This window comes from Petaurus breviceps, unplaced genomic scaffold, assembly GCF_028583685.1.
Source record: "Petaurus breviceps papuanus isolate PSGF00001 unplaced genomic scaffold, PetGlider_PUasm1.0 90778, whole genome shotgun sequence".
Taxonomy (NCBI): domain Eukaryota; kingdom Metazoa; phylum Chordata; class Mammalia; order Diprotodontia; family Petauridae; genus Petaurus; species Petaurus breviceps.
Genome location: NW_027187343.1, coordinates 1,720,607 through 1,743,113, shown reverse-complemented (window position 1 = coordinate 1,743,113; position 22,507 = coordinate 1,720,607). Strand labels below are relative to the sequence as shown.

General features: G+C 35.8%; 1 protein-coding gene across 4 annotated transcripts in view; it reads left to right on the top strand.

Annotated features, from left to right (window-relative positions):
* CDC42BPA (CDC42 binding protein kinase alpha) overlaps positions 1 to 22,507 on the top strand; it is a 409,866-nt gene that overhangs the window by 245,681 nt on the left and 141,678 nt on the right. For all 4 annotated transcript variants that reach the window (XM_069069123.1, XM_069069124.1, XM_069069121.1 and 1 more), the window contains exons 10-12: positions 7,493 to 7,659; positions 8,513 to 8,635; positions 22,129 to 22,262. In XM_069069123.1, the coding sequence (XP_068925224.1) occupies positions 7,493 to 7,659; positions 8,513 to 8,635; positions 22,129 to 22,262 (424 nt within the window). The remainder of the gene's footprint in view (positions 1 to 7,492; positions 7,660 to 8,512; positions 8,636 to 22,128; positions 22,263 to 22,507) is intronic.

The window sequence follows — 22,507 nt, the reverse complement described above, 5'->3', positions numbered from 1 at the left end:
ATTTTATATCTGCTACTTTGCGGATTGTTTCCAACTAACATTTTAGTTGAATCTTTAGGATTTACTAAGCATATAATCATATCATCTACAAAAATAGATCATTTTGTTACCTTGTTGCCCATTCTGATTTCCTTCAATTTCTTTTTCTTCTCATATTGCTTCTGTTGGCACTTCTAATACAATATTGAATAATACTGGTAACAATTAGCATTCTTGTTTCACTCCTGATTTTATTGGGAAGGCTTGTAGCTTATGCCTGTTACAAATAATGCTTACTGATGGTTTTAGTTAGATGCTTCTTATCATTTTAAGGAAAAATCACCTTATAACTGTGCTTTCAAGTGTTAATAGGAATGACTATTGTATTTTATGAAAAGCTTTTTCTGCATCTATTGATAGAATCATAGGATTTTTATTAATTTTGTTATTTATAGAATCAGTTATATTTATTGTTTTCCTTATTAGTTAAAGCATCCCTGAATTCCAGGTACAAATCCCATTTGGATAAAATGTGTAGACTTTGTGTAATATATTGTTGTAGGTTCCTAGCTAGTATTTTATTTAGAATTTTTGCATCCACATTCATTAGAATGCAATTAGTCTATAAATTTTCTTTCTGTGTTTTTACTTTTCCTGGTTTAGGTATTGGAACCATATTTGTTCCATAAAAGGAGTTTGGTGAGACTCTTTCTTTGCCTATTATTCCAAATAATTTATTCAATATTGGAATTACTTGACCTTTAAATGTGTGGTAGAATTCACCTCTAAATCTGTGAGATGCTAATGCTTTTTTCTTAGGAAGCTCATTTATAGTCTATTCAGTTTGTTTTTCTTTTTCTTTGCAAGGCAGTTGGGGTTAAGTGACTTGCCCAGGGTGACACAGCTAATAAGTGTCAGTTATCTGAGGCTAGATTTGAACTCAGGTCTTCCTGACTCCAGGGCCAACGCTGTACCCACTATGCCACCTAGCTGCTCCTTTAAAAAATTTTTTTTTCTTCATTTATTTTTAACTTGAATATTAAAACATAAATACACAATAAGAAAAGAAAAAGAAACATATTATAAACTGAAATACTAAAACCTAAATGGAAAATAAGAAAAGGAAAAAAAAGCATTTGCCATGTCCACAGAAGAACATGAGATGATCCAAATTATATAATAAATTTCCATTTCAAGAAAGCCTATGTAATAAATAGTACATATTATGTTCTGAGTTGTCCATATTTCCTTTGCTTCTTTGTAAGGTTTTTTTTTGTTTGTTCTCTGCTGTGCACTTTTTATTTTGTTCTTTTCCCCTTTCTTCAACCTTTCCCCCCTTCCCCCAGAAATGTTAAAATTAAGCATGGATATATTTGTATGTATAATATGTATACATATATATGTATGTGTATATATGTATACATATATACACACATATACACATGCATACATAAACTTACATATACTTAGATACTTATAATCATACTCACATAGATATATATATACTCATATACATCTACATAAAACTGCACTATACTTGTTTGTCTCTTTCTCTGAGGGTAGGTAATGACTTCCTTCTTAAGTCCAAGTCTTTCCTTATTTTTTTTTTAAGCAATTGGGATTAAGTTAACTTGCTCAGGGTTACACGGCCAGTTATTTCTGGGTGTGGTGCTAAGTGTCAGAGCCCGGATTCGATCCCAGGTCATCCCGACTCTGGGGCTGGTGCTCTTACTCACTGAAACATCAGGCCGCCCCTAAGCAGTTGGGGTTAAGTAACTTTCTCAAGGTTACATGGCCAGGTGTTTCTGGGTGGGTGCTAAGTGTCTGAGCCCAGATTTGATCCCAGGTCATCCCGACTCTGGGGCCGGTGCTCTTACTCGCTGTGCTACCTGGCCACCCCATTCCCCTATTTTTCTTAGTCTACCAACTCCTCATTTCCTATACCACAGAATACTTATACTGTCTACTTACTTTAGTCTACAACAGTATTGATTAGTATGGTTAACATATAGTGTAGTTTCTCTGTTCTTCTGATTAAAACTATTTTAGCTTTAACTTTGTCTGAGATCATGATTACTATGCCTACTTTTTTTCCGCTAATAAATTCAACTCCTAATCTTTATTTTATGTTTGTGTGTATCTCTTGACTCCCCTATTTTACTTCTGCCTGCTAACTTGCCCTCCTATTACTTAACCTACCCTTCCACCAAAGATCCCTCCCTTATCCTTTCTCTTCTATACTAAAATTCCTCCATTTTCCTCTTCTCTTACCCTATTCATTAAGCCTTAATTTTATTTCTTTCTGAATTTAGAAGACTTTGTTACTCTTCTAGGTTTATGTGTATTATTCCCTCTTTAATTTATTCCTGCTAAAAGTAGTGTTCCAGGGGCGGCCAGGTAGCACAGCGAGTAAGAGCACCGGCTCCAGTGTTGAGAAGACCTGGAGATCGAATCCCGGGCTCAGACACTTAGCACCCACCCCGAAACACCTGGCCGTGTAACCTTGAGCAAGTTACTTAACCCCAATTGCTTAGGGGCGGCCGGGTGGCTCAGCGAGTAAGAGCACTGGCTCCAGTGAAGGGATGACCTGGACCAAATCCGGGCTCGGATGCTCAGCACCACACCCAGAAATAATAACTGGCCATGTAACCCTGAGCAAGTTGCTTAACCCCAATTGCTTAAAAAAAAAAAAAGTAGTGTTCCAGAACTACTAATCCTTCTCCCCCCTCTAATTTCTCTTTGTCAATTCTTTCTCTCATGCCTCCTTTTGTATAAGATAATTACTCTTTTATCTTTTCCTAGGCAGTTTACTTTTTAGTATCACATCATACTCAGGTCTGTCCCAGTCTTTCTTTTGAAGTCCATTTCTTTTTATTCAGGATTGTGCTTAACTTTGCTGGATATATTTTTGACTAGAACCCCAGTTCTTTTACTCTTTGACATATAGTGTTCTAAGGTTTTGTGTGATTCTCATTGGGTCTCTGCCATATTTGAATTGTTTTTCTCTTGGTGCTCATAATGTTTTCTCCTTGAACTAGGGGTTTCAGAATCTGGGTATGATATTCCTGTAAGCTTTCCTCATAGGATCTCTTTCATATAGTGATCAGTGGAATTTTAAAAACATTTCTATGTTTCCTTCTTGTTTAATACTTTAGGATAATTTTCTTTTGTTATTTCTTGTATTATTGTATCAAGATTTTTTTTTATTTTAGCTTTCAGGTAGTCCAATCATTTCTATGTTTTCTTGATCTGTTCTCCAGATTAACCATTTTTTCTTTTTTTTTTTAAGATATATTACCTGTGTAGGTAAACTTAAAAAAAAATTATTTACTTTTAGTTTACAACATTCAGTTCCACAATCCCTTGAATTCCAGTTTTTCTCCCTCTCACTCTCCTCTGCCCTTCCCTGCCCCCCACCATGGTGGCATGCAATCTGATATAAGTTCTACAAATACCTTCATACTAAACATTAGTTAAGTTGTAAAGAAGAATTATGACCAATAGAATGAATAATGAGAAAGAAGGAACAAAACAAAAAAGAGAGAGAGCAAGTAGTTTCCTTTAATCTGCATTCAGACTCTGTAGTTCTTTCTCTAGATATGGATAGCCCTCTCCATCATGAGTCCCTTGGAGTTCTTATAACCTTGCATTGCTGAGAGGAGTCCAGTCTATCAGAGTAAGTCATCACAGATACAGTGCGTCTGTCATTGTGTACAAAGTTCTCCTGCTTCTGCTCCCCTCACTCAGCATCAGTTTATATGTCTCTCCATGTAATTATGAAGTCCTCATTTCTTATAATACAGTAGTACTCCATTAAATTCATATACCACAACTTGTTTAGCCATTCCCCAATTGATGGCCATTTGATTTACAATTCTTTGCCATTACAAAAAGAGCTGCTGTAAATATTTTTGTACATAATAATTCTTTTCCCATTTGTAAGATCTCTTTGGGATACAGCTCTAGAAGTGGTATTGCTGGGTCAAAAGGTATGCACATTTTTATAGCCCTTTGGGTATATTTCCAATTTGTTCTCCAGGATAGTTGGATCGGTGCCCAGCTCCACCAACAATGCATTAGTGTTCCATCAATTGTTTTTCTTGTGATATATTTTACTTTTTCTTATATTTTTTAATTCTGAATTTTGTTTTGTTATTTCTTGGTCTCTTATAACTTTGCTGGCTTAGTTCTAATTTTCAAGGAGTCATTTTCTTCTTTAAGTTAAGGTGCTGGATCTTCCATTCTAGAGTTGGTTGACTTTGTCATCATATTCTTCTTGTTTTTCTTGGTTTGTTCTTATTTTTCTTTTAAAATTTTCCTCAGTCTCTCTTACTTGATTTTGAAAGTCTTTTTTAAAGTTCTTCTATGATTTCTTTTTGGCAGGTGACCATTTGACTTTACTTTTTGGGATAGGAGAGGCTATTTTCACTTCATTATCTTCCTCTGAAGATGAACCCCAGTCTTCTCTACTCCCATGGTACTTTCTTTGGTTGAATTCTTTCTCCTTAGGTTGTTTCTTTTTTTAATTTGTAGCAGCTTATTTTTTGTATTCACGTCTAGTCCTGGAGTATGGGAGATGGTGCCTCTGGCCTCAGATCCTCCCTTAGTTCTTTCCTCTGGTCTGGAACTGAAACCAAGAACTCCAACCTCTTCTAAGTGCCCACAGACAGCAGCGTCTGGCCTCACTGCTTCTGCACTTGCTGGCCTTGCGCTGGTTCCATCTTACCCAGGGCCACATCTTAGCATCAGTCTGGCATTCCTTATCAGCAGATGTTCCCTTAATCTTTCCCAGGCTCAGCAGACTCCTGAGAGGAATTGAAAGTTCCTGTGACTGAGGCTAAGCCTATATCCCAGCCCAACTAACTCCAGGGCTTGCCACTTGAGGAACTTGCCAGGATGTGTTTACACTTCACAGGGATCAAACCTTGGTCTTGGGATTTTTCTTCTGATTGTCCCAGGAGGACCTTGGTTCTGTCCTAACTCTTGTTTGTTTTTAATTGCTCTATGTACTCCCTGTGGTACTGTTTTGTCTTGTTTGTGGAAGAAATGTGGAGAGCTTGGAATTTTCTGATCTATCCTGCCATCTTCCCAGAATCTTCTCTCAATTTCTTTTTCTAAAATAGGTTTATATACTCCTTTTTCTTTTCTATTAATATAGGCAGTATATATTTTTGTAAATATTCTTTCATTTCACTGGAGTTGTTGAATTTATTTGTATCTAATTAAGGAAAATAACTCCTTATAATTCCTTTGATTTCATCTTCATTAGTGATAAGTTTACCCTTTTCATTTTTAATACTAATGATTTGGTTTTCTTTCCTCTTTCTCTTAATCATACTAAGCATTGGTTTATTTATTTTGTTTTGTATTAATTCCATGATTTTCTTACACTCAGTTTTATTAATCTCATCTTCATTTTTAAGATTTCCAATTTAATGTTCAGCTAGGGATTTGGGGTTTTTTTTCTATTTTTTTTATTATAAAGCCTATTCATTTAGTAGATATAAGTAATTAAAGATATAAATTTCCCTCTGATTACTGCTTTTGTTGTATGCCATAGGTTTTGATATGTTGTCACATCGTTATTATGTCTCATTATTATCTTTAATGAAATTATTGATTATTTCTAGAATTTGTTCTTTCACCTACTCATTCTTTAAAGTTAGGTTATTTAGTCTTCAGTTAGTTTTTAATTTGTGTTTTTACAATCCCCTATTGAATATAATTTTTATTGCAGTGTGATCTAAAAAGGATGCACTTAATTTTTCTGCTTTTTTGCATTTCTCTAGATCAGCTGATTTTCTAATAAAATATTTCAAAGCCTCTTATTTTTTTCATTCTTGATTATGTTTTATTATTTCTTAGTGTCTTATAACATCATTAGCTTCTACTTAATAAATTCTAGTCTTTAAGGAGCTTTTTCTTCCTGAAGTTTTTAGATCTCTTTTCCCCATTGGTTGGCATTCTTTTCATAATATTCTTGATTTTCTTGAATTCCTATTTTTTTCGTCTAATTTCTCCTCATTCTCTCTTATTTGCTTTTTAAAGTTCTTTTTAAGATCTTCCAAGAACTCTTTTTTAGCATGTAACAATTTAACATTTTTCTTTGAAGTAGGAGTGGCTTTTTTAACTTCACTATCTTCTTCTTAGTATAAACCCAGATATCCTCTATCCCCATAATAGCTGTCTTTGCTTGGGGATCTTTCTCCTATGCTTATCATTTATATGTATGGCCTCTTATAGTTAATTTTGGTCCCAAGGTGTGGGGGATGATGCCTCAGGCCTCATTCTCTTGTTTTCTGAGCTCTGCCAAGGGCTGTACCTCAGGCACTCCTCTCTGCCACTGAGCCAAGCCACAGTGTCACTGCAGATGCTCTTGGCAGTCCCTTTCCTGGCTGCAAACTTCAGCTTACCCCTCTGCCCTAGAACTCTCCTGCTAATGCTGACAGCCAGCAGGGTCCCTGCCTCTCTGGTATCACACTCAGAAGGCATGTACTCACTAATCCTTGCCCAGAGCCACAGCCTGGGCCTAGGTCTGGTTGGCACAACTGGGCCTGGTGTCCCACAAGGGTGGAAGGTCCTTTAATCCTCCACTACCAGCACACTGTCTGTGAAGTGAAAGTTCCTGAATCCTATCCTGTCCTACCAGCACACTGTCTGTGAAATGAAAGTTCCTGAATCCCAGTGGCCTTCAGGGCTTGTTGTTTATTAATTTAGGGTAGTCTGTCTTTGTATTTCGTTGGGCCACAAGTAGGCCCCTGGAGGTCAGGTCTTTCCTGAGGTCTTATCCAGTGGTCTTATATTATTTCTGTTGCTCAAAGTTCACTTTTAAATTGATATTTTATCTTGTTTGAGTGAGAATTTTGGAGAGCCCAGTATTTCCGGTCTTATTCTACCATCTTCCTCAGTCAAGATTTGTTGAAAAACACAAGAGATAGCATTGCCAGTTACATTAAGCTCTGGAATACTAAATAGTCTTCTCTGAGAGAGCCATAACCACTCAGCAGAATTTGGCATAAGTATTTTAACAGGAAAAAGAAGGCACATGGGATGCTTAGGCATGGATTAGTTGTTAAGGAACCTTCACAGAGACAGAATCACAGATCCGTTTGTGTATTTGTAGTTAAGCAACATTATGCATTTGAATATCATTCTAATCAATAGAATTATAAAACAAAACATTGGTGAAATACTTCCAGGTCATCTGAAATGCTTTCAAGTAACCATGCTGATTTAAATTCTTGTTAGTCTTTAAAGAACCAGACTTTTTTTTTTAACAACTTTATATGTCATTTTAAAAAGCCAATTTAAGGAAATAAAGAGTTTTGATGTTGTCATTAAAATATTTCTACTAGTTAAATGAGGTTGTTTTTTAATTTAAGTTTTCCTGATTAGTCTAGAATATTAAATAGTAAAGTTCTTTTATGAATATTGAATAACCTCATTTTTACTTATCTTTGAATATCTATATTTCATCTCAAAATGATGCCAAGTCGTTTTCTCTTTTCTTCAGTGTTCTTTCAGATAGAAGCTGTTTAAGAGTTACAGCTGGACCTCCCTCAATGGATGTGGATGTCAATATTCAGCGCACTTTGGAGGACAGTTTAGCAACTGAAGCTTATGAACGGAGAATAAGACGTCTTGAACAGGAAAAACTTGAACTTAGTAGAAAGCTTCAAGGTAAAGGATTTTTTAAGGTAGTGCTGCAGCTGTTTTGCACTCTTATATGATAAACAGTGCTAGGTACTAGAGGTACAGAAACAAAAATGAAATAGTCGCTTCTCAAGGAGCTTATATTCTGAAGAGGAAAAAAACAGGGATATATGAATATATACCAAACATTTTCAGAAATAAACAGAAAGAGATAGGAAAGGATAGAGGAGAGTATAAACAGAGGTATCCAGAAAGAGATAGATTGGAACTAAGCTTTGAATGAAACTAGCTCTATTCTGAGATGGGAGCTGTGTAGCTAATGTAATGTAGCCATGGAAAATAGCCTATGCAAAGAAACAAATATGGAACCCCTAACATGAGCAATAGTATGAAAGCCAGTAGGTCTGGTCCATGAAGTACAAAAAAGGGGAATATCTATCTGTTGTTCTGTTGTTCTTACCAGCTCAGGGAAAAGGTGAAGAAATAATCAAGGGAGATATGTATTGGTCCCTTGAAGAGAGCATGACTGGTGTGAGTGCTCTCTCAAATGGAGGTTTGAAGAGGAAAACTCAGTGATTTGAAAAAAAGACCATAGGTGTGAGGAAGATGCCAATGTGAGAAGGCCACTGGGGCCAAAGTTAGAGATATGGTCCTGTAAGTTGTGGATTGGCTCAAATTATGGATAGGATACCTTCTCAATTCATTAGGCATATGTTCTTAAGATGGCAAGAATGAAAGCATCTGTGAATGTTATACTATAGTCATAATACTTTGATATCTAGAATTTGTCATTAACTCTGCAAGGATTTTTCACATATCTGTAGTTCATAAAATGCATGTGAGTCACTATTATCTTATTTTTCCTTCTTTATTTTTAAAGAATCAACACAGACAGTCCAGGCTCTCCAGTATTCAACTGTAGATGGCCCATTAACTGCAAACAAAGATTTAGAAATAAAAAACTTAAAAGAAGAAATTGAGAAGTTAAGGAAACAAATAACAGGTAAATTTCCATAGTACATTATTAAGATTTTTTGGTATACAGAAATAGTTCTCCAGAGTGCTGATATATTAAGAAAAAGGTTTGCTCTCTTAGCAAATACTGTTCTTTCAGTGTTATACTAATATCATAGTGAAATTATGGATGACACTTAACATTTATAGCACCATCTCCTATAACCTTTTAATATTTTCAAGAAATATTAATTTTATTCATTTAAGATATTTGTACATTTTTATATTGATATTTTTTTCTAATTTAGATCATGTGTTCTAAAACTCTGTATGGTAATTTATTGATCATCCAGTCCAGCTTCTTCATTTTATACGTAGAACCTAAGACCCAAACAGATGAAATGACTTAAATAAGATCTCACAGCTGGTTAATGCCAGAGTTATAAATAAGAACTCAAGTTTCTCCAATTACTGTTGGAGTTTTCTTTTTACCCTACTATAGTCTGCCTTTTCATTAGCAAGCCTTTTAGGCATATAAATAAATTATCATTTTGTAGCAATACTGTTAAGAAAAGAAAGATATCCCTAATGATATAACTATTTTATAGATTTCTTTCATATCATATTTTTTCTACTAGTCAATAAGTATATATCTTAGCACCTTCTACATATGGCGCCTCTAAATACTTAGTGTAGCAATATTGTCAAAGGATCTTATCAACAGTTAGGATCATCAGGGAAGTGGCTCTCAATAACCCAGCCCTCTATTCCTCTCAGACTTTTTATCTAGGAGTATATATCAATCATGATATGTCACTCATGTTGCTTTACCTCCGACTCTTAGTCACACTTCTTCCCTTCTGAACCAACTTATTTCAGTTGGTAAGTATTTATTAAATATCTACTATGTGCCAATTATTATGTTGGAAACAAAAATTCAAAGATAAAAAATAAAATAATCTGCCTCTAAGGAGCTTATGCTCTACAGGGGAAAGAACTTTACATCCTTTGCATATAGACAGAATAAATACTGTCTGTGGTGAGAGACAAACCTTTCCTCTTCCTGATTGTCATGTAAGGCTAGTTTTTCTTCAGAGGGTATTTAAACCATCCTAAAGACTTAATTAACTCAGGGGAATAAAGACTCAGGCTGTTGACATCACTTTCTGGTACCTTGAGTCAGTAAGCATTGATTAAGTACCTTATATGTGCTAGAAAGTGTATTGAGTCCTGGAGACATAAAGAAAAACACAAAACAAACCCTGCCTACAAGGAACTTTAATGTGGGGAGAGGACATGCAAATGACTGTATGCAAACAAGATAAATTGGGAAGCCGTTGAGAGCCCCCCAGCTTTGAAAACCCAGATGTTGATGCTTCCCTCTCCGGTAATTGTGATTTGGTATGGATGTAATGGTTGGACAGTTGGAGGCCTATCTGCTTGAAATGTTTCTGACTATATACTCTGAAGTTCGGGGTGCTGACCTTTTTCCCCTGAACTAGGTAAATGATATGTTTGATTGCCCAGAGTCTCATCTGGTCAAATCACACAACACTTCTCAAAGTAAGCCCCAAAACAAAGTCTCACATCAGGGTTTATATAGCCTTCTCCTGGCTTAGAGAATGTAACAACCCTCTTGACCCCACTGCCAAATCACAAAGTATCTCCTGAGAAACAAGCCTCCCACCACAGGCTCCAGGTGCACTTAAGCCTAGGGGCAGGGAAGATCTGAAAAATTTACATTCCTGTAACAGTACCACAAAAACCTAAAGAGAAGAGAATATCTAGGAGAAGAGGGTAGTCTGAAGTGTCAAAAAATACAGAGAAAACTATAAGGATAAAGATCGGAAAAAAAAGTAACCCATTAGATTTGACATTTGACAGAACATTTTTAACTTAGGAGAGAGCAATTTCAGTTGAATAATGAGATTGAAAACCAGACTGCAGAGACTTAAGAAAGTGAGAAGAAAGGAAGTAAAAGTATGTTTTGTAGACAGCCTTCTCAAAGTGTTTATCCAGAAAAAGGGAGGAAAGATATAGGATGATGGCTGTTTGGGATGGATAGATCATGTGAAATTTTTTTGAGGATGTAGGACACATGAGACTGTTCATAGGCAATAAGGAAGCAGCCAGGAGACAGGGAGAGATTGAAGATAACTGAGACATAGGTCTCTGCCTACTTTCTTCCAAACTACTTTCCAGTTTTCTCAGCAGTTTTAAACTCAGATGGTGAGTTCTTACACCCAAAACTTGAATCTTTGAGTTTATCAAACACTAGATTATTTTATCATTTACATCTGTGTATTATGTACTTAGTCTGTTTCAGTGATCCACCACTGAAATTTTTAGCCTGTAACAGATTGTTTTCATGATTACCACTTTATAATATAGTTTTATATCTGGTATTGCTAAGCTTCTTTCCTTTACATTTTTTTCTCATTGATTCCTTGATATTGACTTTTTCTTATTCCAAGTGAATTTTGTTATTATTTTTTCTACCTGTATAAAATAATTCCTTAGTAGTTTGATTGAATAAGTAAATTAATTTAGGTATAATTGTCATTTTTATTATATTGGCTTAGCCTACCCACGAATAATTAATATTTCTTCAATCGTTTAGATCTATTTGTGTAAAGAGTGTCTTTTAATATTGTTCATATGTTCCTTGAGTTTATCTTGGCAGATAGACTCCTGAGTATTCTATATTGTCTACAGTTATTTAAATGGAATTTCTCTATCTCTCCCTGATGGGTTTTGTTTGTAATATATGGAAATGCTGATGATTTATATGGGTTTGTTTTATATCCTGCAACTTTGCTAAATCTAGGATTCTCTAAGCATACCATCATATCATCTGTAAAGGGTGATAGTTTTGTTTCCTCGTTACCTATTTTTATTCCTCCAATTTCTTTTTCTCGTCTTATTGCTATAGCTAGCATGTCTGATACAATATTGAACAACAGTGATGATAATGGAAATCTTTTCTTCTTCCTTGATCTCATTAGATATACTTGCTCTTGGTTTTTATTATTTATCATTTTAAGCTTTCTAATGTTTTTAATAGAAATGAGTGTTGTTATTTTGTTAAGCCTTTTATTCATCTATTCAGATAATTATGTAATATTTGTTGTCCACGTACTCTTTTGTTAATTTAAAAAAACACAGTTGGTATCTGAAATTTATTATTTAGGTTCAATACTACCTAGCTTATATGGTTCAGTTAAACTGTTTTATTAAGATTTTTTGTTGGTTCCACAGTAATAACTAATTAAAAGCACTGTTGCATCTGTGCTGACATTTAGAATGCTTTTATACTAAATAACAAAGAAGATCAATGTAACTTTTTGCTACATTAAAAACAGAATAAAAATAAAACAACTAATATCAGCCTTTATCAAATAAAAAACAAGAAAACCAGGTAACCTGCGAGAAGCCTTATAGTCTAATTCTCTTAAGAGAAAAAAGAAAAGGTAAGGTAATATACTAGACAGTATAACCTCTTTTCTCCTTTGCCACTGCCACCCCTCTGGCATAGACCCTCACTGCCTCATACCTGGATTATTCATATAGCCCCTCAATATATTCTTCAGCCTAGTGACACTGGTCTCTTTGCTGTTCCTTTCACAAGGCACTCCTATATTCCTACCCAGGATGTTTTCACTGGCTAGCCCCCATACTTGGAATGCTTTTTTCCCTCATCTCTGCTTCTTGATTTCCTTAAGTCTCAGCTAAAATTCTGACACATGAAGCCTTTCCCAATTCCACTTAATGTTAGAGTTTACTCCTTATTCTTTATTGCCACTTTATCCTGCATATCACTTTCTTGTATATAGTTATTTACATATTGAATATTTGGTGTGGCAACCTATAATTGAAGTGTCTTTCAGTCTTTGTGGATCAATGTTATATTAGATAGGGCAACTAGGTGGTGCAGTGGATAGACTGCCAGGCCTGAAATCAGGAAGGCTTATCTTCCTGAGTTCAAATCTAGCCTTAGACATTTGCTAGCTATTTGACCCTGGGCAAGACACTTACACCTCAGTTTCCTTGAAAATGAGCTGGAGAAGGAAATGGCAAACCACTCTAGTATCTTTGCAAAAGAAACCAAAGAAACCTAAATGGGGTCACAGAGAGTCAGATGCAACTGAAAAACAACTGAGAAAAAAGTTCTATAATTATGGTTTACAGTTTTGTCTGTAATAACGCTTAAATTCTTTTGTATTTTATTTATTGAATTTCCAAGGGGATTTGTGTTTGTGGTGTGAGAATCTCTCATCTCTTTAATACAGAATAACTACCTTTTGTATAAGTGGGGTTGTGTTCAGTTATTGGAACATTTTTACCATTCTTACCCAAAATATGCATTGATCTATAAATCTGGCTGTTTAAGAGGGGTTTCTTTTAATTTCTTTAGGCAGTGGCTTAATCTTGTATTATTTTCATGAATTTCTTAATTTTTGTAAATGTATCTGCACAATTTAGCTTTTAGTTTGATGTTCATATTTCTTTGATTTTCTGTGGATATTATCCCTGGAGGATGTTGAGATCCATTAATGGTTTTATAAGCTTGATTTGGGTATAAAACATTAAGCAGTTATATTTGCCAGGTCCACTCGTTAGCATCTGTTATTTTTCTGTAAAGTTGTGTTTCTCTGGTTAGGAAATAGTTCTATAAATTTTAAACATGTTTATCATGCAGTATGAAAAAATCTATCATTCTTCTTTCTTAACAGAATTGTGATAAGTATGTTGGGGGGATAGATGCTATATTGTGTAATATTGTATGAGTTTTTATTTGAATTCTTTTCAAATCCATTGTGTTCTATTTTTCTAGTCCAAGATGTTAAAAAAAATACTGTTGTTGTTTTAATCTAGCTTAGTGGAGTTCAAATAAAAATGGTCCAGGAACAAGTCACTATGCTTCTATTTTAAAAAATTCGTGGGGCAGCTAGGTGGTGCAGTGAATAGAGCCCAGAATCAGAGGGATATGAGTTCAAATCAGCCTTAGAGACTTAACACTTACTAGCTGTGTGACCTTGGGCAAGTCACTTAACCCCAATTCCCCCCCCCTCCAAAAAGCTAAATAAATAAATAAATTCATTTACAGACCTGTTGACCATTGTACAGTTAGATAAAATAATTATTTATTATAACTAAATCAAAGCACTGAACTATAAGTTCATCCTTTTTAGGATCACTTAAAACCTCATTGAAATTACTTCCTTTAATATGTACATCTTCCTGTTTTTATTCATTTTTATTTGTTTTACTAGGTTTCTGTATTTTGAAAGCTTTTCATTGCATGTAGCTTGAAGATTATGACTCTGGTATGGCGTTATTTAAAACATTGTTCTTGATTTGTGGATCCTTCTGCCTTATTAGCTCTTACTAAAAACTGGCTTTCCTCTGATGACCACCTCCTTGGCCACCCTTTCTAGTGCTGCCTTCACCTCTGCTCATGATCAAGGCAGAAAAACTGGAATACTCCTTGCTCCCCATTATCATTTCCAGTTTTAGCCCTTTCTCCATCAGTCAGTAACCTCTCTTCCTTCAAGGTGCATGTTGTTCATATCTACCACTCAGTCAATATCTTAGTATCTATTGTCTATAGATCCCTAGGTCACTCCTCTTCCTTCCTCAGTGAGTTGGTTATTTTGCTCCTCCCCAACTCCTGCCCTTATAGAAGTGGGGTACTTAAGCATACATATTGATTCTGTCTCAAATACTCTTAGCTCCTCAACTACTCACATCCCATGAGCTATTCTTCCACCCCAGATCAGCCACACACAAATATGGTCATACCATTGTTCTTGCTATCATCCACAATGTGCCACCTGAATTCTGGAATTCTGGAATTCCCTCATCCGATCATAAACACTGACTTTTCATCTTGACCATGACTTCCAATCCCTTGACCACTCAATTCTCTCCCAAGCTGTCTCTTCTGCATTCTCTCCCCTTCATCTTGACTTCTTGGTGAATCAGGTCAAATCTACATTGTCTGCTCTTGAATCCCAAGCTGCTTAATGTGCCCAATTATGTCCAGCCAAACTGCGGCTTTGGATCACTCTCACCATTTTTTAACTTCATGCCTATACATGTGCTGCTTAAAAAAAGGTGGAGAACATTATTCAACCATTCCATCTGGGTCTTCTACAAATTTATGTTTCTTAACCTCAACTGGGCCCTCATTGATGCTAGGCAATTCTATTATACTTCTCTTATCAACTCACTGTCCCACTCTCTACCTTTTTATCCCTCCGCAGGCCTCCCAAGGCTCCCTCCATCTTCCCCTACTCTCTCAGCTGAGATCATTGCCTCATGTCATACAGAAAGAAAAATGAAAAAAACCATTTACTGTGAACTTCCTCTTGTCCTCTTTCTCATTCAGGTACTTTCTGCCACTTTCTCCTCCTGCATTCCTGTTTCATACGATAAAGTGGCCTATTCCTTACCAAAGCCAACCCCTCTACTTGTTCAAGCAATCTCATTCCATCCGGTCTTATCTTTTCCAATAGATTTCCCCCTCTGTCATCCACACTTTTAATTTCAGTCTCCATTTCTCTTTTGGCTCCTTTCCTGTGGCTTACAAACTTTCCCTAGTCTCCTCTTCCTGAAAAAAATCATCACTTGTTCCTTCCATGTCTGCTAACTATTGTCCTATATCCCTTCTGCTCTTTGTAGATAAATTCCTGGAAAACACTGTCTGTAATAGGTGTCTCCACTCTGCTGTCCCTCTCTTCTTAAACCCTGAAAATGTGACTTCTAACATTATTACTCCACCGAAACTGTATTCTCCAAAGTTACCTATGATCTTAGTTGCCAAATTCAGTAGCTTTTTTCAGTTCTCATCCTTGACCGCTCTGCAGCCTCTGACAATGTTGATCTCCTTCTTGATGCTCTATTCTCTCTAGGTTTTCAGGACACCATTCTCTTCTTTGGTTTTCTTCCTACCTAGCTTATTTCTCCTCTGACTATATATACGTATGAAAGAAAAAAAGTGTGTGTGTGTAATATTTTCTCCCCTTATATAAGGTTATAATTATTTTGCTTTCATCTTTGTGTCCTTGATACTTAGCACAGTGCCTTCTATACAGTAGGTGCTCCTAAGCAAAATCAGCCTAACATCATTTAAGTATCAAAACAGTGGACAAGAGAGAAGAAACAGGTGTAAAAGATTTTTTTTATCTATGGTTTTTCTTCCTTTTTAAAAAAATAATTAATTTTTAGTTTTCAGCATTCATTTCCACAGGATTTTGAGTTACAATTTTTTTCTCCCTGTCTTTCCCCTACCCCTACCTCAAAATAGCAAGCCTACTGAATACCCCTTCCCCTAATCTGTTCTCTCTTATCCTCCCCCATTACCCCCCCCCCTAACTTTCTAGTAGGGCAGTATGGGTTTCTATACCCCAGTACCTGTATATCTTATTTCCCAGTTGCATTTGAAAAACAAAATTTTAAACATTTGTTTTTAAAACTTCGGGTTCAAGGAGCAGCCAGGTGGCTCAGCGAGTAAGAGCACCGGCCCCAGTGTCGGGATGACCTGGGGATCGAATCCGGGCTCAGATACTTAGCACGACACCCAGAAATAACTGGCCATGTAACCTTGAGCAAGTTACTTAACCTCAATTGCTTAATTAAAAAAAAAATTAATAAAAAAAAAACCTTTGGGTTCCATATTTTTTCCCTTCTTCCTTCCTCACCTACCCCCACTGGGAAGGTAAGCAATTCCATATAGATTGTATATCTGTAGTTACCCAAATCATTTCCATAGTAGTTATATTGTAAAAGACTATATTTCCCTCCATCCTATTCCACTGCTAGGTCTTGTGTTATCCTGATTGTGTTTCTACAATACTCAAATTGTTTCTTCCTGACTGCTTGCAGTATTTTCTCCTTGACCTGGGAACTCTGGAATCTGGCTATAATATTCCTAGGAGTTTTCTTTTTGGGATCTTTTTCAAGAGGCGATTGGTGAATTCTTTCAATTTCTATTTTGCCCTCTGGTTCTAGAATATTGGGGCAATTTTGCTTGATAATTTCTTGAAAGATGAAGTCTAGGCTCTTTTTTTGATCATGACTAAAAACTTAAGCAAAAAATATGGTTCCTGCCCTCAAAGATCTTATATGTTATTTTATTATTATTATTATTATATTTGCTTTTTGGAGAGGGGGGGTAGGGCAGTTGGTGTTAAGTGACTTACCCAAGGTCACATGGCTAGTTTTTGTGTTAAGTGTCTGAGATTGGTTTTGAACTCAGTTTCTCCTGACTCCAGGGCTGGTACTCTATTCACTGCACCACCTAGTCACCTGAGTTCACTTATTTTTAATTCTTGCTTACATAGTCTCTAAAATGTTAATTTACTCATCCTTCCTACTTTTTTGTCATTGCTTCCTTTGAGATTCTAGTTCTTTTGCTCTTCTAAATTCAAAGCAAATCCCTTCCTTAGTTCAATTGATAAAACTCTAAATCTATAAATTAATTATTATCATCAGCACTTGTGGCTTCTTTTCTCTCTCCATACCTCTCAGTGATCTCGCCTCTCATCTATTCAGTTATCAAATCTGTTCTGATGGCTCTTAAAATCTGTATATTTAGTGTGAATCTCTTTTTTGACTTCCATTCCTGCATCACTTATTACTTGGTAGACTCTCCTCCTCTCCCTTCCCTATACCTTCTCTCCCCTTTCTTGTTCCTTCCTCTTCCTTTTCTCTTTTCCCCTCTTTCCCTTGTTTCTGTTACTTACACCCAGTGACATAATTAGTTGATAAATCTTGTCAATATAATTACATATCTCTTTCATTTGTTCTCTTCTCTCCCTGTTCATCACTATAGCCTAGTTTAAGCCTTTATTATCACTTTTCATCTAGACCTTTTCAGTAACCTCCTATTTGATGTCCTTGATTTCCTTTTCCCCCTTCTATCTAGTTCATCCATTGTACAACTGCTAAAATAATTTTCCTAAAGGAAGTTAGATCTATAGGTCTAATTCTAATTAGCAATTCTCTGCTCGAGAATCTTCCATAGCTTAATGTTGTCTCTAGATAAAATACAGACTCCTCACCTTGGCATTTAAAACCCTTTACAATTTGCTTGAGTATACCTTTTAGACTTATTTCACATTACTCATTTTCATGTGATGTTACATTGAAACTGATCTATTCACCATTTCTCAAATTCATCATTCTTCTCCAGTGCTGTAAAATATTACCTCTTCATTTCTATCTCTTAGAATTCTTGGCTTTTTAAAAAATTAATTTCAGTGTCAATTCTATGGGAAATATTTCTTCAGTTCTCATAATTGGTAGTGCTACTTCCTTATTATCTTATACTTTCCTCATTGCTTGAGGCATCCTTACTCTTGATCTGCTCACTCTTGACTATTTCATCATAAGTCCATCCTCTTCCCATTAATGAGTTTTTCCAGGATCCTCCATTCTGTGGAAGGACCAAGGTCAGGTGGCCTTCATTCCTATGCCAGGTACCTTCCTCTCCCAACTCCATGCCCCTTTTTCACTTTTTGTGTGTTGTTTTCTCCCATTAAAATATAAGATCTTTAGGGGCAGCTAGGTGGCGCAGTGAATAGAGCACCAGGCCTGGAGTCAGGAGGATCTGAGTTCAAATTCGGCCTCAGATACTTAACACAAAAACTAACCGTGTGACCTTGGGCAAGTCACTTAACCCCAACTGCCCTACTTTTCCCCTCCAAAAAGCAAAAAACAAAAACAAGCAAAAAACCCCCAAAAATAAAAGATCTTTGAGGGCAGGGACTGTCTTTTTTGCTTATATTTTTATCACTGGTGATTAGCATAATGCCTGGCACATTGTAAGTGCTTAATAAATGCTTATTTTCTTCTTTCCTTATGATTACTTACTATTTATATAGTCTATCCCCCAGTAGAATGTATGGTTGTTAAGGTTAATAACTGTTTGTTTTGTTTGTCTGTCTTTATATCCCTAGCACCTTGCTCAGACCTTTCACATAATGAATACTTATTGAATTTAAATAAATAAATAAATTCATTTGTTATGTGTACTTATTACCAACTCTAAAGAATAGAACTTGGTTTATGGATTTTTAATGTTTAAGAATCACTAAATATTTTCTTCTTAATGATATACTAAAACCTAATATTTAGTGACCTAGAATTTGGAGGTAGAAGTGATCTTACAATATCATCTGGGCCTATTCTTTCTTTTCACAAATGAAAAAACTGAGGCCTGAAGAAGTCAAAGGACTTGTACAAAGATTTTAGCCTATGACCTCATACTTAAAATTCAGTGTTCTTTGTATTTAAATCATGTTTATTATTCATGCCTTAAAGCTATGTTGCTATGTTATTTAGCAATGGAATAATAAGCATTTCATTTTATCATGTAATTTCATGTGGCATCCCTGTGTCTAACTTCAGCATTCCCTTTAAATAAAGAAATTTTAAGAGAGGATTCTGGGAATATGGTGGAGTAGATCAGGAAATTCCAAGCCCTCCAGATGCCCCCTACAAACCAGATAAAATAATGCCTTAGAGCAAATATAGACTGGTAAAAAAAAAATAGATAAGAGTAGGGGCAGAACAGTGGTCCTCCTGGGACAGTCAGAGAAGATCTCAAGAAAAATCCCAGGATGAAGTTTGGTCCCTGTGAAGTGTAACCAACTCCAGATTAGTTCCACTTAAACAACAAGCAGTGAACCCTGGGGTTAGCTGGCTTGGGAGGTACCCTCAACCTCTATCACAAAAACTTCCACAAAACCCAGGACAGTGAGGGGAGTTGGGCATCTGAGCTGGGGAAGATTGAGGGAACATCTGCTGACAGGGAACACCAGACCCAGTTGTGCTGCAGAGATATGTCCCTAGGTGATATGGAACCAGCATATGTCCAGTGAGTGCAGAAGCAGTGAAACAGAGACATGGCTGGCTATGGGCAATTACTGGCAGCTGGAGGTCTTGGTTTCTGTTTCAGGCCTGTGTTACAAAAAAAAAACAAAAAACCCTGTTACAAATAATAAAAAAAGAGGAGCCAAAAGAGAAAGAATTCAGCAATAGAAAGTTACTAGGGGAATACCTAAGATTGGGGTTCATCTTCAGAGAAGGATACTGAAGTGAAGAAATCCTATTCTACCCCAAAGAATAAAGTCAAATGGGTACCTGCCCAAAAAGAATTCATAGAAGAACTTTAAAAACCAAATGAAAGAGATTGAGGTAAAAAAGAAAGACAAGAAGAGTATGGAAAGTCAGCCGATTAGAAAAGGAGACCCATATTCTTAAGGAAAAAAAACAACTCCTTGAAAAATCAGAATTGGACAAGGGGAAGCCAGCAAAGTCATAAGAGATCGAGGAATAATAAAACAAAATATGAAATATGAAAAAATAGAAGAGAATGTAAAATATGTCAAAAGAAAAACAACTGATCTGGAGAACATATCAAGAAGAGAAAACATAAGAATAATTGAACTAACTGAAAGTTACAATCAGAAAAAGAATCTTAATACAACAATACACGAAATAACCAAAGAAAATTGTTCTGAAGCATTAGAATAAGAGGGGAAGCTAAAAATAGAAAAAATTCCACTGATTACCACCTGAAAGAGATACTATGAGGAAAACCCATAGGAATATCATAGCCAGATCCTGAAACCCCAGGTCAAGGAGAAAATATTATGTTCAGCAAGAAAAAAAATTTACATATGGTGGCACCACAATTAGAATCACGTAGCAGTGGTGTCACTTAAAACCCACAGGATTTAGAACACTGTATATTGGAGAGCAAAATAACTGGGAATCCAATTGAAAATATAATATGTAGTAAAGCTAAACATAATCCTGAATGAAAAAAAATGGACATGGGGCGGCTAGGTGGTGCAATGAGTAATGTGCTGGCCCCAGAGTCAGGAGGACCCGAGTTCAGTTCCGGCCTTAGACATTTAACACCCACACAAAAAAACTAGCCGTGTAACCTTGGGCAAGTTACTTAACCCCAATTGCCCTCCAAAAAGCACACAAAAAAAGAGACATTTATTGAATTGTCAGACTTTGAGGATTTTCTTTAAAAAAAAAAGCAACAATGAACTTGATAGATTTGACATACAAGAGCAAAGAGAAATATGAGGTATATAACAAAGTCTAATTACAAGGGACTCAATAAGGACAAACTGTTTACCTTGTTTAGAAGTAAAGTAAAACTTATGTCCAAAATTGTTATTAGTAGTTGGGTAGTTCATAAGAAAAATTAGGGTAGAACTGAGTATGATATGATTTTAAAAAGTAAAACTGTTTAGGAACAGCTAAAAATAGTAAATATCTTGTACAAATGAGTTGCGAGAGGAAGAACAGATACAGAGGAATTAGAAGGGGGAGGAGGGTTGTTCTGGTTTCATCAGGAATAGTTTCAAGGGGGAACAATACATATATATCCAGGAGAGTATAAAAGGGTTGTTGTTTTTTTTAATTCAGAAAGAAATATAATGCTAAGGGGATAGGGAGGGGGAGAGGATAAGGGAAGGATCTTTAAAGGGGAGTATGAGGGAATAGGTTAAAGGGGGGTATAGATGGGTGTTTAGATTAATGGGAATGAGAAGAATAAAGGAGGGATTCTTGGAGGGGGATAGGTTAAGTAATAGGAGGGCAAGGTTGTAGGTACAAGTAAAGTAGAGAAGTCAGGAGGGATAGGAAATAAGAGATATACACCCAAACAAAATAAAGATCAGGAGAAGAATTTGTTAGGGAAAAGGTAGCAGGGGTGGTAAATCATGATCTCAGATAAAGTTAAAGCTAAAGTAGATTTAATTAAAAGAGAAAAATAGGTAAACTACACTGTGTCAGCCATATTCATCAACATTGATTTGAAATATTTAAAACGACTACCAGGGGTGGGGAACCGCATCCTCAAAAGCCATATGTGGTCTTCTGGGTCCTTGGGTATAGCCTTTTGACTGAGTGCAAATTTTACAGAAGAAATCCTTTTATTAAGGTGATTTGTTTTGTGAAGTTTGAATTCAGTTAAAGGACTACATTGGAGGACCAAGAGGGCCACCTGTGTCTTCTAGGCAGAAGGTTCCTCATCCCTGAACTAGACAGTATAAGGTTGGAATATTAGTATGGTGTAGGAAATGACGAGTTGGTGGATTTGGAAAAATATGGAAAGACTTGGACTTAGGAAAGAAGAGCTTATCTGCACTCAGAGAAACAGAGGATAAGTATATTACAGTCTTACATAGATAAATATGCATCCATATGTCTATAAGTATAATTATAGATAACTCTATATATATATGTGTGTGAGTGTGTGTATGTGCAGGTATATATATATGTGTGTTGTATGTATTTGTTTATATGTGTATATCAGTATATGTCTATGTATGTGTGTGCATATATTTTTATACACACATATTTATATATACATATGTATACATACACACAAAATTTCTTTTTCTTATTTTCTATTTAAGTTTAAAATAAAATGTACAAAACATTTTAAAATCTTTGATTTTTGTGAATAATTATATTATGCTGTTTACAAAGGAATGATATCTTTCATTTTAGATTCTGATCATCTAGAACAACAATTGGAAGAAGCTAGTTCTATGAGGCGAGAACTAGATGATGCTTCTAGACAAATCAAGGCTTCGGAGAAACAAATAAAAATGCTAAAGCAAGAAAGAGAAGATCTTAATAAGGTAAAAAACCGAGATTTTGTTTTCGTATCTTTCTGAATTCTCCAACTTTTTCAGATAGCATATTTAAACTATTTCATATCTCCACTGCCCTGCTTCAGCGTCTACTCACAGTTTACCAACAAAAAGTCTAAGCCTCTGATAGAAGATATAGTAAGGACCTAAGCCTTCAGTCCAGTCTTATCTGGTAATGCTCTTTCACGTACTCTTGGCTTTAGCCAAGCTATTCTGCTTAGCACACACCTTCT